This window comes from Castor canadensis, chromosome 13, assembly GCF_047511655.1.
Source record: "Castor canadensis chromosome 13, mCasCan1.hap1v2, whole genome shotgun sequence".
Taxonomy (NCBI): domain Eukaryota; kingdom Metazoa; phylum Chordata; class Mammalia; order Rodentia; family Castoridae; genus Castor; species Castor canadensis.
Window position 1 is genome coordinate 90,434,266 of NC_133398.1, and position 14,249 is coordinate 90,448,514.

At 34.3% G+C, this 14,249-nt stretch overlaps 1 protein-coding gene and 1 long non-coding RNA gene across 11 annotated transcripts in view; one reads left to right on the forward strand and one right to left on the reverse strand.

Moving 5' to 3' along the window:
• The window catches only part of LOC141415529 (uncharacterized), a 30,255-nt gene extending 21,726 nt beyond the window's left edge, over positions 1-8,529 (reverse strand). The window contains exon 1 of the long non-coding RNA XR_012440499.1: positions 8,396-8,529. This is a non-coding gene — a long non-coding RNA (uncharacterized lncRNA). The remainder of the gene's footprint in view (positions 1-8,395) is intronic.
• The window catches only part of Agtpbp1 (ATP/GTP binding carboxypeptidase 1), a 224,142-nt gene that overhangs the window by 187,642 nt on the left and 22,251 nt on the right, over positions 1-14,249 (forward strand). For all 10 annotated transcript variants that reach the window (XM_074052257.1, XM_074052262.1, XM_074052256.1 and 7 more), the window contains 2 exons: positions 4,421-4,597; positions 6,705-6,865. In XM_074052257.1, the coding sequence (XP_073908358.1) occupies positions 4,421-4,597; positions 6,705-6,865 (338 nt within the window). The remainder of the gene's footprint in view (positions 1-4,420; positions 4,598-6,704; positions 6,866-14,249) is intronic.

Sequence of the window (14,249 nt, forward strand, 5' to 3'; positions counted from 1 at the left end):
CCTCGTAAACTGCTGGTGGGAATGCCAGCTAGTGCAACCTCTCTGGAAAAAAATTTGGAGACTTTAAAAATCTAAATGTAGATCTGGCATATTACCCAGCAATCCCACTCCTGGGGATATACCCAAAGGAGCGCAACACAGGTTACTCCAAAGGCATCTGCACACCCATTTTTATTGCAACACTATTCACAATAGCCAAGTTATGGAAACAACCAAGATTCCCCACTACTGACAAATGGATCAAGAAAATGTGGTATTTATACACAATGGAATTTTACTCAGTCATGAAGAAGAATGAAATCTTATCATTCACAAGTAAATGGATAGAACTGGAGAACATCATCCTGAGCGAGGTTAGCCAGGCTCAGAAGACCAAAAATCTTATGTTCTCCCTCATATGTGGACTTTAGCTCTAGAGCAAATACAGCAATGTTGTTGGACTTGGGTCTCATAACAAGGGAAGAGCACATACGGGAGGTATGGGGATAGGTAGAAAGTGTTGATGTCCCTACTCCAGAGGAACTAATACAGAAACCTTAAAGCGACAGAGGTCATATGAGAAGGGGATCAGGAAGCAGTGTAAAGATCAGTTAGAGATGAATCAACTTGGGTTGTAACACATTTGTACGTGGGAGCAATGCTAGGAATCTCTCTGCATAGCTATCCTTAACTCAACTAGCAAAAACGCTTTGTCTTTCTTATTATGTTTATGTCTTTTCTCCAACAAAATTAGAGATAAGGGCAGAACAGATTCTGCCTGGAAGTGAAGGGGGTGGGGGGAAAAGGCTGGGGTGGGGGGTGGGGGGAGAAATGACCCAAACAATATGCACATGTGAATAAATGAATAAAAAAAAAGAGAGAGTAGGAGAGGCCCAGCAGATGGGAGAAAGGTGAGCAAAGAGCACACATGAAGCCTTTCTGTGTGCTGTTTTCTGGAACACCACCAACACCACCATCTCTATCCTTCCCCCTTATTTGTCATACTTCACTTCTTAGGAGTTCTTACTTAGTCTTCTAAAATGAAATCAGATTATACATTCAAAAGATTATCTCTATTACAATTAATAATTATAATTTTATTTGTTTGTATTTGGTGAATGTATTTCTCTTTATTTTAGTTAATAAGCTCCATATACCTAGCAAGCAGGTCTCATTTGCTCACATTTGTGAACACTGCTACAGATAGCATTAGTACCTCCTAGTAATTATTCAGTAAATATTTGTTAGATGGGTTTATGGATGAATAATGAATGGCAGACATGTTGGATGACAAATACAAGGCATATTTTTCCATTGTAAGAGAAAAATGATTTAGCTGTCTTGGTCTCAGTTTTCTTGGAAATTCATTAACTTTTTTGTCCCAAGTTTCTTTATTTGGTTAAAAAGAAAACACAATGAAGCTGCTATAGGCTATGCAAAGTGCATAATGTTTTTTTCCCAAAGTACATTTCTCACAGTTAGCTGGTGTTTCACCTCCTCCCCCCTTGTAGTTTTATGTGTCTGGTGATTGCATTAGATATAGTATATTCCATTTCTTATCCTTAGGACTCTTCAGACTCTTCACGTGCTAGTGAGTATCTTACATTTCCCAACTGTTGAGTGAGTGTGACAGTGTGAGTGTGAGTGGGGGTGAAAGTCCCACAATTTGATGATCATGGTGTGTTCCGATTGTTACTACCATAAATCAAGATGTCAGTAGGACTGTGTTTTTTGTGGATATTCTAGGAGAGAATTGTTTCCCTGTGTCCCCAACACCCCTGTGTTCCTTGCATCATGGCCCCTTTCAGCAAGAATCATTTCATATGAATTTTAGGATTGATTTTCCTGTTTCTGTGAAGAGTTAACATTGGTATTTTAACTGGAAGCTCGTTGAATCTGTAGATTGCTATCTGTTGCACAGCCATTTTCAAGATACGAATTCTGCCAATCCATGAATATGAGAGAACTTTCACCTTCTTGGTTAAGTTTATACCTATGTGGTTTTTTGTTTGTTTGTTTTTGAGGCTATTGTGAATGGAACTGTTTTCCTGATTTCTTTCTGGGCCTATTCATTGTTGGTATATAGAAAAAATACTGATTTTTGTGTGTTGAGTTTATGTCCTGCTACATTGCCAAAAGTTTTTGTCAGATCTAGGAGTTTTTTAGAGGAATATGTAAGGTCTTTTAAGTATGGAATAATATCATCTGAAAATAAGGATAATTTAATTTTTTGCTTCTCGTGGGCTTGCCCTTCCTACCATAACTTGAGCTACACATCCAGCTTTCTGCTTTGGTTATTTTTGAGATAAGGTCTCACTTTATGCCTGAGTAGTCCTGGACCTTGCATAACCGTGTTAACAGGAGCACACCACCCTACCTAGCCATTGGTTGAGATGAGGTCTTGTGAACTTTTTGCCCAGCTGGCCTTGAACAGTACTTCTTCTAATATCTTCTGCTTGAGTAGCTAGAGCAACAGGCTAAAGCACCTTGTAATATTGCTAAGTATTACACATAGTAGACTACTAATTTTTAATGAAATGATTAAAAATAATCATTTCTTTGGTTGGCTGACTATCCCCAATACTTAGTAGGCATTAGGTAAATATTTGTTGAATGAGGAGATGACTTAATTTTATGTACTGACAAACATGTGACAATTAACCCTATTTGGTCTGTTCTTACAGCTTTTATTGTTCTTTCATTTTGAGCCCCAGTGCTCAGTGACATATTGATTATCTTTGCTACTGTACAAATGAGTAAACTAAGACTTCTGGTCAGTTGACATGCTATGCTTAAAGCCTTGGCAAAAATCTGGCATGCTTAGGACAGAAGTGAGATGTTGCTGCTTCAAGTTCCGCGTGCTGTCCAGCCCTTGGCAGCAACTCTTCTGCCATAATGATGCCTAAACAGGTATCCCACGTTATTTTCCAAAAATATATTTCTGTAACATATCACTGCCCTTCACAGAAACTGAAAACACCTTTTCTTTTCAGCATCCTTGCTCTTCTTTCTCTTTCTCAAATAAATAAAATGACTGGAATGAAGTTAAAATTACTAACACTTTAGATATATGTAGAGTAGTAAGTGCAGGTCATCTTTCTCAGTCACTGTCTTAATGCTAAGTAGTCAGTTTTTTCATGTATATTATGAGACTTTCCTCTAAGCATATTCCTCCACAAATATGTATACATATAATACATGCTTTGTTTTTATTTTTTAAACAATATGCAGCAACTTGCTTTTTTACATAATAATGTCTGCATCCACCTCAGTCTTCATAACATTTCCAAAAGATTTCCATTTGTGTTTTCATTTCTGTTGTACCCAAATTTATTTGTTCATTAGTTTCTTGTGGGTGGTCAGTTGATCATTATTTCCAGATTTATCCTTCATAAGGATTATACAAATTGATATTCCAAAATCCCTATGAATGACAGTGTTTTCTCCACATCCTTATTGTGCCGCCTTTGCCATGTGAAAATACTACCTATTTTAATTTACATAACTTCTTAAGTGAGGTTGAAGTTTTCATGTTTGGTCATTTATGATTTCTCTTAATATAGTCTTTTCTCATCTAATTATTGGCTTTTATACTCATCTGTTGTTTTAAAAATAACTCAGCATTTATGTGCATTACAAATGCATTATCTAATTATGATATGTAGTAATTTAAAACATCATATTTATTGATTTTTAATGGCTTCTGGGTTTAATTTAATGAAGAGTGACCGCATTGTTTTTCTAAATGAATATCCAGTTTTGTCAATATTTAATGAATGATCAAAATTTCCCCCACTAGTAATAGCTTTAATACTTTTAGAGTCAATGCTGAACTCTTTCTTTCTAGAGCTCTGTATATTCCCATATCAGTATCACAATTTATCTTTCTTTAGACATTCAGTCTCAGTTGATATCTGTTGGATTATTTCTCAAGCCGTATCCTGGTTTTTTGTTTTTTGGGTTTTTTTGAGAATTTCTCAGAGCTTCCTCTCATTTTTAGACTTTGAGGTAAACTTGAGAATAATTTTAAGATGCAAAATATTTTGGAGTGCTTTGATTGTAATTGTCTTGAATTTACTGATTAATTTAGGGATGACTGACACTTATAGTGTTAAATCTCTGTCTTTCATGGATAAATTTTCTTCACATTTAAGCATGTTTTTCTTAATATTTTTACCCATGGTTTTCTTAAATGAGTATGTTCTGTTTATAAATTTTTACTATTAATGTGATCCTTTTTTTCATTGTGTTTCCTAACTGGTACTATTTATATAGAAAAACAAAAATGTCTAAATTAGTAAGATTGTTTGGGTGTTTCAGTAGCAGGGAATATAGCAAGAAGATACACATGGCCCTGCTGTTGTCATCAAAAATTTTTAAGTAAAAAGTTTAAATTAAAATAACATCTTGGTTTATCTTATTATAATTTTTGTTTTTACAGACTTTGCCTAAGATACTGAGCCATATTGCCCCAGCATTTTGCATGAGCAGCTGTAGCTTCGTAGTGGAAAAATCTAAAGAATCCACTGCACGTGTTGTAGTTTGGCGAGAAATAGGAGTACAGAGAAGCTATACCATGGAGAGTACTTTGTGTGGCTGTGATCAGGGAAAATACAAGGTAAAAATATCTCAGAACATCTAGCCATAAAAAATATTTGCTCTCATATACAGCCTCATGGATTCGAAGTATACATTAAATGTGTATTTGTTTATTGAGTTATGTGTGATTTGTAATAATGGAGTTGAATCGTGAAGTCTTAAGAAGTTTTATGTTTTGTTTTTTAAAACTAAATGACTTGCTTTGGATCCTTAAGAAATCTTGATATTTGAGTCTATTTACATTCTTTTTTTTTTTTTGGTAAGTTCTCACTATGTAGTTATGTAGTACAGGCTGGCCAAACTCAGCTGGCTGTGAACTTACAATCACCCTGCTCAGCCTCCTAAGTGCTAAAATTACAGTTATGTACCAACACAAGTGGCTACATTCATAATTTTTAAGAAAGCACATTGTAGTGTACATTTAAGTACTGATTAGTAATGTATAAGGAGCTGCATAAGTAGTGTACTAGTAAAGAAAATTTTCTGTCATTTTAATTGATTGGATATATTCTTCCAAAGTATAATATGAGAGCTTTTCAGGTGTTGTGAACAATGACTTTTAGTCATTTTACTTGGTGGTGAGAAATAGCATTACTCCAGCCACAACCCCGTCCCCTTGTCATTGCTTTAGTAGACAGCTTGTGCAAGTGTCTCATAGGCCTAATATGCATGGGATGGAAAAAAACTCAAGAATTAGCGTTGCATAAGGATGTATGTGGCTCCTAAGAAAAAACTCAGGCTATGTGACAAGTGGAAACAGACTATAAATTATTCCTTAAAGAAGTTGTTTATGCAGTTAGGCTGGGGAAGGTGACATTAAGCATCACAGTCTCAGAAACCAGCCTGTGGGCAGTGGGGACAGAAGGAATCAGTGCAACCAAGACTTGCATGCCCCTTGAGACCACCTGCAGCATGTTATCAGTGTGCTTTCTACCAGTATTTGGCTTCTACTGATATACTTTAATTGGACTTCAAGAAATTAGTTTGTGTTTTGATAAATTTTTTGGTCATCAAGAAAACCAAATTTTGAAAAAGCTGAAATACATTTTGAAACATAACATATTAAACTAATTTTATAAAAATTTAATTCTGTGTTTAATGTATAAATATTATAAACTTTAAAAAATAAAATTGGCATCTAACAAATACTCATTTGCCTTATATGATTTCGTTAATAGAGTATACATTGATTTAAAACTCTAAGGAGAGAAAAGTTTCTTACTAAACCAGGATTTAAAAATGTCTAATACATGAGTCTTTGATCATAACCTATACCTAAGAAAATGAATAGACTTTCTTTTTTAGGGAAATTTTAGACTCAGTGAAATTGAATGGGAAGTGCAGAGAGTTTCTATATATTCCCATTCTCTCACACACATATAACCTATGCATTTTAAACTTGTTAACTAATGTGTGACTATTTAAGTCATACATTTTTAAACTCAGACATTGTCTGGCATGTGCTTCCTGCAGAGTAGCTGTTTTTATGATGCATTGTCTTCAGTTACCACCTGCCAAAGGAATTCATTTATCCTGGACACTGAAAACCTGTTTTGTAATATTTTCTCTCTAATTATCTATGTTCTCATTTACACCTGCAGTTTTTGTTAATATAAGTATTTCACTTGTTTTAGAGATCCAGTTTCATCTGAAAAATTAATAAACAATATCTTAATTTACAGTCCATTTTCATAGTTTTATGTGGTAACATTTAATATTTGCTATACCTTATATTACTTATTCTGAAACTACTGATTTTAAAAGAGTAGGAGGATGGAGGTACAATTTTTTTGAAATAGGTTTTTTTTTTGAATTGTTTGACTGCTACTTGATTGACATAGATTTATTTGATTCTGTTTTTTTAAGTAAAAGGCAAAAGATTTACATGATCTGAAGAGAAACCAGAGTTGAGTAGTCCTTGTAGAAGTAGTCTTTTAGAACAATTAGTTTCCTTTGTGACCTTGAATAATTTCATATTGTTAAGATGCTTACAATATAATGTCCTAGTTTCATACCATCCTTTTAATTTTATTAATGTAAATTTAAATTATTTTTATATAGTTTTACTAAGATCTAGCCAGAAGAGTGCAAACTTTCTAATGTGTGTAATATTACTTTATTTCTAGGGTTTACAGATTGGTACTCGAGAATTGGAAGAGATGGGAGCAAAATTTTGTGTTGGTCTATTGCGTTTGAAAAGACTGGCATCCCCATTGGAATATAATCTGCCTTCCAGCTTGCTTGACTTTGAAAATGACTTAATTGAATCAAGCTGCAAAGTAACTAGGTAGAACACACTTGTTTTATTACATTGTAGTATGTGATTGGGCTTCATTAGAATAGTTACGTGTAGGAAAAGTAGAAATTATGACAGCCAAGAGCATGTTTCAAATTAATATAATTTTGTACATGTAATATTCCAAATTGTGATGACCTCCCAATTCTTATAATACTGATCTTAATGGTTTAATCTCAAAATCAGCTATGGAGAAATATTCCACGTGCCAAAGGAATTCATTTAGCCTGGGCACTGAAAACCTGTTTTGTAATATTTTCTCTCTAATTATGTATGCTCTCATTTACACTGCAGTTTTTGTTAGTGTAAAGATTTCACTTGTTTTAGAGATCTAGTTTTATCTGAAAAATAAGCACTATCCTAGTTTGCAGTCCATTTTCATGGTTTTATGGGGTAACATTTAATATTTGATATCCTTTATATTGCTTATTCCAAAACTAAATCAAGAGGATTTAGTCAGAACTCATATTTCAAAAGCAGTTTTCTTTTGTTATCTACATACATCAGATGATTGCTCAATAACCTAATTATATATAGTAGAAACAGCTAAATTTAGTGTCCCTTTGACAATGTATTTGAATCTGTCAAACATTCTTTTAAATGGCCAATCTTTTTCTTTAAATTCAATATATATAAGACTTAATCAGTTATGTCTTAAAGAAATAAGTCAGTGTTGTAGTTCTTCATCATTTATATTTTGGTATATATGTGTTAAAATTCTTACCTCCCTTTAAAGAATTTTCATGATTTTTGTGGTTAGGCATTAACTTCTTGTCAGTGTGCTAATATATTCCCATATGATATTATATAAATAAGTGTAGAACTTTTTTAAATGCAATAAAACATTATTTGGAACTCCAGTTTTTACAAGTGTGATAATTTAGACAAGTAATCACTTGCAGTTCTCTGTTCTTCCAAGTGCCTGTTAAATAATGATAGAAGTGAATCTAAAGATTGTGAGTTCTCCCTTTGAAGTTTTAATTCACGCACTGTTAACCTGCAGTCTTTGGACACATTGTAGTTGCTTTTGATATCTTGAAATAACATTTTTGATTATTAATACTTCACAGCTATGGTTATCATTAGAGCCTAACCCAGTCTTTTAAAAGGAGCCAATATATATTTTAAAAACATCTGTTTGAGAACATATACTGCCACATATATTGCTATGGCATATATGTTTTTAACATTTTGATAATTATATTCCAATATAATTTTTTTGGTAAATATATTTAATTTTATATATTTAAAATATTACATGAAGGAGTTTAGAAGCCTTATCAGACTCTCCAAGGAGACTGTGGCACAAAAAAAGGTTGATAACTTCCAGTTCTTATCACTTTCTATATATAAAAATGTAAACCTAACAATAGGCAGTTATAAATTCAGGTGATTCCTCCCACCCCAGAATTTTTCTCTAGCTCTTTCTCCTATTTATTGATTTACATTGATAAACAACCAGTCACTTTTTCCTCCATGTTGTCATTTTTCTTTCTCATCTCAAATAAATTTTGTACATACCTCTGATTGTTCCTTGACTTCTGTATCCTGATGCTTTTTTGATATCAGGTTCTCAGTCTGAGTTTGTCTGCGTCTCCTAGTTATTATTTTCAGGTTATACATCTTTGGCAATAATATTTTGGATACTGTGTTCTTCATTGTGTGTAGTTGTAGTTTATAGTTTCAGTGTGTCCCATTACTTAACATGTTCTCTTTGATGATGGCATTTGCCAAATTTCTCCATTTCAAAGTTAGCTTTTCCTCTTTAGTGACTAATAAATATTTTATGGGGATGTACTTTGCAACTTTGTCAGTGTCCTATTTTTTACCAGTTTTAATTTATCCATTTAAAAATTTGTATATATTGGGTTTATGATTTGCACTTTGATTCAGTGGGTTTGAATCTGCCACTATCATTTATTTTAATGTTCCAAATTGTCCTGATTTGTCTTCTTCCAACAACTTTTGTATGTTTTTGACATGTCTACTTTATTCTTTGAGGATTCCCTTACTTTCTAGCGCAACAGGATTTCCAGGCACATTTTTGTAGAAAGTTTATCCAGGGGTTGGAATGAGGAAGTGGGAGGGAGTGCTAGTTCCTGAGGAGCTGCTGGTGTACTGGAGGAAGCGTGATTACAATTCTGAGGTGGCATGCTTCTGGTTTATAAAAGAATACAAAAAATTAAAAATAATTAGTAAAAGTTCCATACACATTTTAAGAAGAGTTGATGAGTGAATTTTAAAACAGCCTGGATTTATCTGGAAGTTTTCTTAAGTTGGTAAGTTTTGGGCTAGGGCTTAAAAGATAATAGATGAGGTTTGAACATGAAAGAAACAAGATTAGCAATGGGAAATATACCAATTCAGGTAAGGTAGAAAGGCTTATTCTAGATGTTAGAAAAGCTGAAGTAGAAGAAAGTGTCAAGGAAAAAATGTTCACTTCTCTGCTAATAAGTATGGATTTTATAGAAGAACTAGTATTATTTGTAATGTTTTTAAGCTTGAATGATAGCTGATGGAATATGTATTAAAATTTAAAATGTTTAGAAACATACGATAGCCAAATACTTCTGCCAGGTAGGCACCAGATACTCTGGTGCTCTGAGGGGAATAATTGGACAATATTCTGGAGCTGTTCTTTCAGATGGTACTCCTGTATCACAACTAGAGTATAGTTGTTCATTGTGCTGCTTTCTTAGTATACATTTGTTGTTACTTGTTTTCATTGATTTCCCTGTATTGTGGATAGAATAAGGAAGGGTAATGAGGGAGGCTCTGATTGTGGGCCGAAGGTAAAAGTAGCCAGCTTCAGAATGGCGTAATTGGTATGTCTTTGTTGCTTATAAGTCTGTTCCCCTCTAGGTCAGATTGGCAGAGCTTTTTTCCTCAAAGTTACTGCTGTTTATCATTTCGAAATCTTTTTGTGTGTGGGTTTCATATGTATTTTTCATTTATCTATGTACTTTGACCCTCTTCAACTTAGTATCTTTTCCTTTCCTCCTCTCCCTTCAGAAGTCCCCCTTTTATAGTCATGTTTCATTATTATTATTGTTATTATTATTAACATCATTTAGGTGTAGGTTCCACAAACAAGGGAGAACATACAGTATTTGGCTTTTTGAGCTTGGTTTATCTGGTTCAACATGATTATCTCCAGTTCCTACAAATCTCCATTTTCCTACAAATGACACAATTTCATTTTTTTCATTGTTGAGTAATACTCCATTGTATATATGCCATAGTTTATTTATCCATTCATCAGTTGATCAGGACCTAGGCTGATTACATAGTTTTGATATTGTGAACAGAGCTGCAATAATAATGGATATGTAAGCATCTCTCTTGTATATTGATTTGAACTCCTTTGGATGTATGCCCAAGGATGGTATGGTGCGGTTGTAGGATAGGACTATTTTTAGTTTTCTGAGGAACCTCCATACTGATTTCCATAGTGTTGCATTAGTTTACGTTCCTACCAACATTGTATGAGGTTTTCTTTTCCTGTGTGTCTTCATCAGTATTTGTTGTTTGTTTTCTTGGTGACTGCCAGTCTGACTCTGGTGAGATGAATTCAGTGTAGTTTTGATTTGCATTTCCTTTATGGCTAAGGATTTATTCATTGAATAGCTACTAAAGATTTTTCTCCCATCCCGTGGGTTGTCTCTTGGTTCTGGTAATTTTGTCTTTTGAGGTGCAGAAACTTTAATTTCATGAAGTCCCATTTATCCATTCTTGCTTTTATTTCCTGGAGAACTAGAGTCTTACTCAGAAAATAATTACCTATGCCTATATTTTCCAGAGTTTTCCCTATTATTTCCTGTAGTAGTTTCAGCGTTTTAGGCATTACATTAAGAACTTTGATTCATTTTGATTTAATTTTTTGTAGAGGGTGTGAGATGGAGTCTAGTTTCAATCTTCTGCATGTAGATAACCAGTTTTCCCAGCATCATTTGTTGACGGCACTGTCTTTTCTCCAGTTTATGGTTTGGCTGCTTTGTCAAAGATCAGATTGCTGTAGTTGTGTGGTTTTATTCCTGGGAATTCCCTTCTGTTCTGCTGGTCATGCCTGTTTTTGTGCCAGTATCATGCTGTCTTTATTTTTCTCTTGCTCTGTAGTTTAAATTGAAGTCCAGTATAGTGATATATAGCATTTCTCTTTTTGCACAGGATTACTTTTGCTATTCATGGTATTTTATGATTTCATATGAATTTCAGGATTGGTTTTTCTATTTCTGCAAAGAATAACTTTGGGATTTTTCTTTTAGTAGTATAGCCATGTTCACGATATTAATTCTGCCAATCCATGAGCATGGGGGATACTCTTTCAATCTTCTGGTATCTTCAGTTTCTTTTCTGAAAATTTTATAGTTTGTGTTTTTAGAGATCTTTCACCTCTTTAGTAAGCTATAATATTTTCCTCTTATTACTGCCTTTGCTGAATTCCAAAGATTCTGGTAGGTTGTGCTTTCATTTTCATTGGATTCTAGTAGCTTTTGGATTTCCCCCTTTATTTCTTCCATGACCTACTGGTCGTTCAACAATGTGTTGTTAATTTTCTATGTGTTTGAATATTTTCTGTAGTTTATTTTGCTGTTGAGTTCTAGTTTTCTTCCATTATGGACTGATAGAATACAGGGAGTTATTTCAATTTTCTATTATTTGGTAAGGCTTGCTTTCTATCTTAAAATGTGATGTATTTTAGATAAAGCTCAATATGCTGCTTAAAAGAACTATATTGTACAACTGCTGAATGAAATATTCTGTAAATTTCTATTCAGTCCATTTTATCTGTAATGTTATTAAATTCTGAGATTTCCTTTTTGATAATTTGTCTAGATGACCTATCTGTTGGTAATAGTGGGGTATTGAATTTATCCATTATCATTGTGTTGGTGTCTATCTGTGCTTTTAAGTCCAGTAGTGTTTATTTAATGAAGTTTGGTGCATATTTGTTAATAATTGTTATTTCCTCTTGATTGGTTGTTTCCTTTATTAATATGAAGTGACCTTGTTTGTCTCTTCTAACTAATTTTGATTAAAAGTATACTTTATCAAATATGAATGTATCTACCTCATCCTGTTTTTGGGTCCATTTGCTTGGAATATCTTTTTCTACTCTTTTACTCTAACCCACTGTTTGTTTTTGTCAGTGAGATATGTCTCTTGTAAGCAACAAATGGTCAGGACTTGCTTCTTTAATCCAACCCACCAGCATTCTATGTCTTTTATTTGGAGAGTTGAGATGATTAATACTCAGTGTTAATAAAAAAACTTATATACTAACTTCTTCGATTTTCCTGTTTTTTTAAAGTGTTTGATTCCTTTGTATTGTTCCTTTTCTCATGCTCTCATTTGATTATATTTTTCCCCATATTTTCAGGGTTACATTTGCCTTTTTTGTGTGCATAGGATTGTTTTTCTCTTTATTCATATGTACATACATTGTTTGGGTCATTTCTCCCCCCTAAACCCCTACCCCCTCCCTCTCCCCTACAACCCCCTCACTTCAAGGCAGAACCTGTTCTGCCCTTTTCTCCAATTTTTTGAACAGAAGACATAAGCAATAATAAGAAAGACAAAGCGTTTTTGCTAGTTGAGATAAGGATAGCTATACACAGAAATTTCTAGCATTGCTTCCATGTACAAGTTTATTACAACCCAAATTGATTCATCTCTACCTGACCACTTCACTACTTCACGGTCACCTCCCATATTGACCTCTATCACTTTAAGGTTACTGTATTAGCTCCTCTGCAGTGGGGACATCAGACACTTTCAAGTTTTGGGTTTCCTACCTATCCCCATTCCTTCCGTATGTGCTTTCCCCTTAGCATGTGACCCAAGTCCAAAAACATTGCTGCATTTGCCCTAGATCTAAAGTCTGCATATGAGGGAGAACATAACAATTTTTGGTTTTCTGAGCCTGGTTAATCTCGCTCAGGATGATGTTCTCGAATTCCATCCATTTACTTGCGAACGATAAGATTTCATTCTTCTTCATCGCTGAGTAAAATTCCATTGTATATAAATACCACATTTTCTTAATCCATTTGTCAATATTTGGGCATCTCGTCTGTTTCCATAACTTGGCTATTGTGAATAGTGCTGCAATAAACATGGGTGTGCATGTGCCTCTGGAGTAACCTGAGTCGCATTCCTTTGGGTATGTCCCTAGGAGTGGGATTGCTGGGTCATATGCCAGATGTATGTTTAGTTTTTTAAGGAGCCTCCATATTGTTTTCCAGAGTGATTGCACTACCTTGCGTTCCCACCAGCAGCAGTTTACAAAGGTTGCTTTTCCCCACATCCTCACCAGCACTTGGTGGTGGTGGTGTTTTTGATGATGGCTATTCTAACAAGGGTGAGGTAGAATCTTAGTGTGTTTTGATTTGTATTTCCTTTATGGTCAGAGATGGTGAGCATTTTTTCATGTGTTTTTGGCCATTTGGATTTCTTCTTTTGAAAAAGTTCTGTTTAGTTCAGTTGCCCACTTCTTTATTGGTTCATTGATTTTGGAAGAGTTTAGTTTTTTAAGTTTCCTGTATATTCTATTTATCAGTCCTTTGTCTGATGTATAGCTGGCAAATGTTTTCTCCCACTCTGTGGGTGGTCTCTTCAGTTTAGAGACCATTCCTTTTGTTGTGCAGAAGCTTTTTAATTTCATGTAGTCCCATTTGTCCATCCTTTCTCTTAGTTGCTGAGCTGCTGGGGTTCTGTTGAGGAAGTACTTGCCTATATCTGTTGCTTCCAGAGTATTCCCTGCTCTTTACTGTACTAACTTCTGAATTTTGGGTTTGATATTAAGGTCCTTGATCCATTTTGAGTTGATACTAGTACATGGTGATAAACATGGATCTAGTTTCAGTTTCTTGCAGATGGATAACCACTTTTTCCTAACAATATTTGTTGAAGAGGGTGTCTTTTCTCCATTGTATACTTTTGGCACCTTTGTCAAAAATAAGGTGAGTATAATTGTGTGGATTCATATCCAGGTCTCTAGTCTGTTCCACTGGTCTTCATGTCTGTTTTTGTGCCAGTACCATGCTGTTTTTATTGCTGTTGCTTTGTAACATAGTTTGAAGTCAGATATTGTGATACCTCCAGCATTGCTCTTTTTCCTGAGTATTGCCTTGGCTATTCGTGGTCTCTTGTGTTTCCAAGTGAACTTTAAGGTAGATTTTTCAATCTCTATGATGAATAATATTGGGATTTTGATGGGAATTGCCTTAAACATGTAGATTGGTTTAGGTAGTATAGCCATTTTTACTATATTGATTCTACCAATTCATGAACATGGGAGATCTTTTCACCTTCTGTAGTCTTCCTTGAGTTCTTTCTTCAGGGGTTTGTAGTTCTCCTTATAGAGATAGATCAC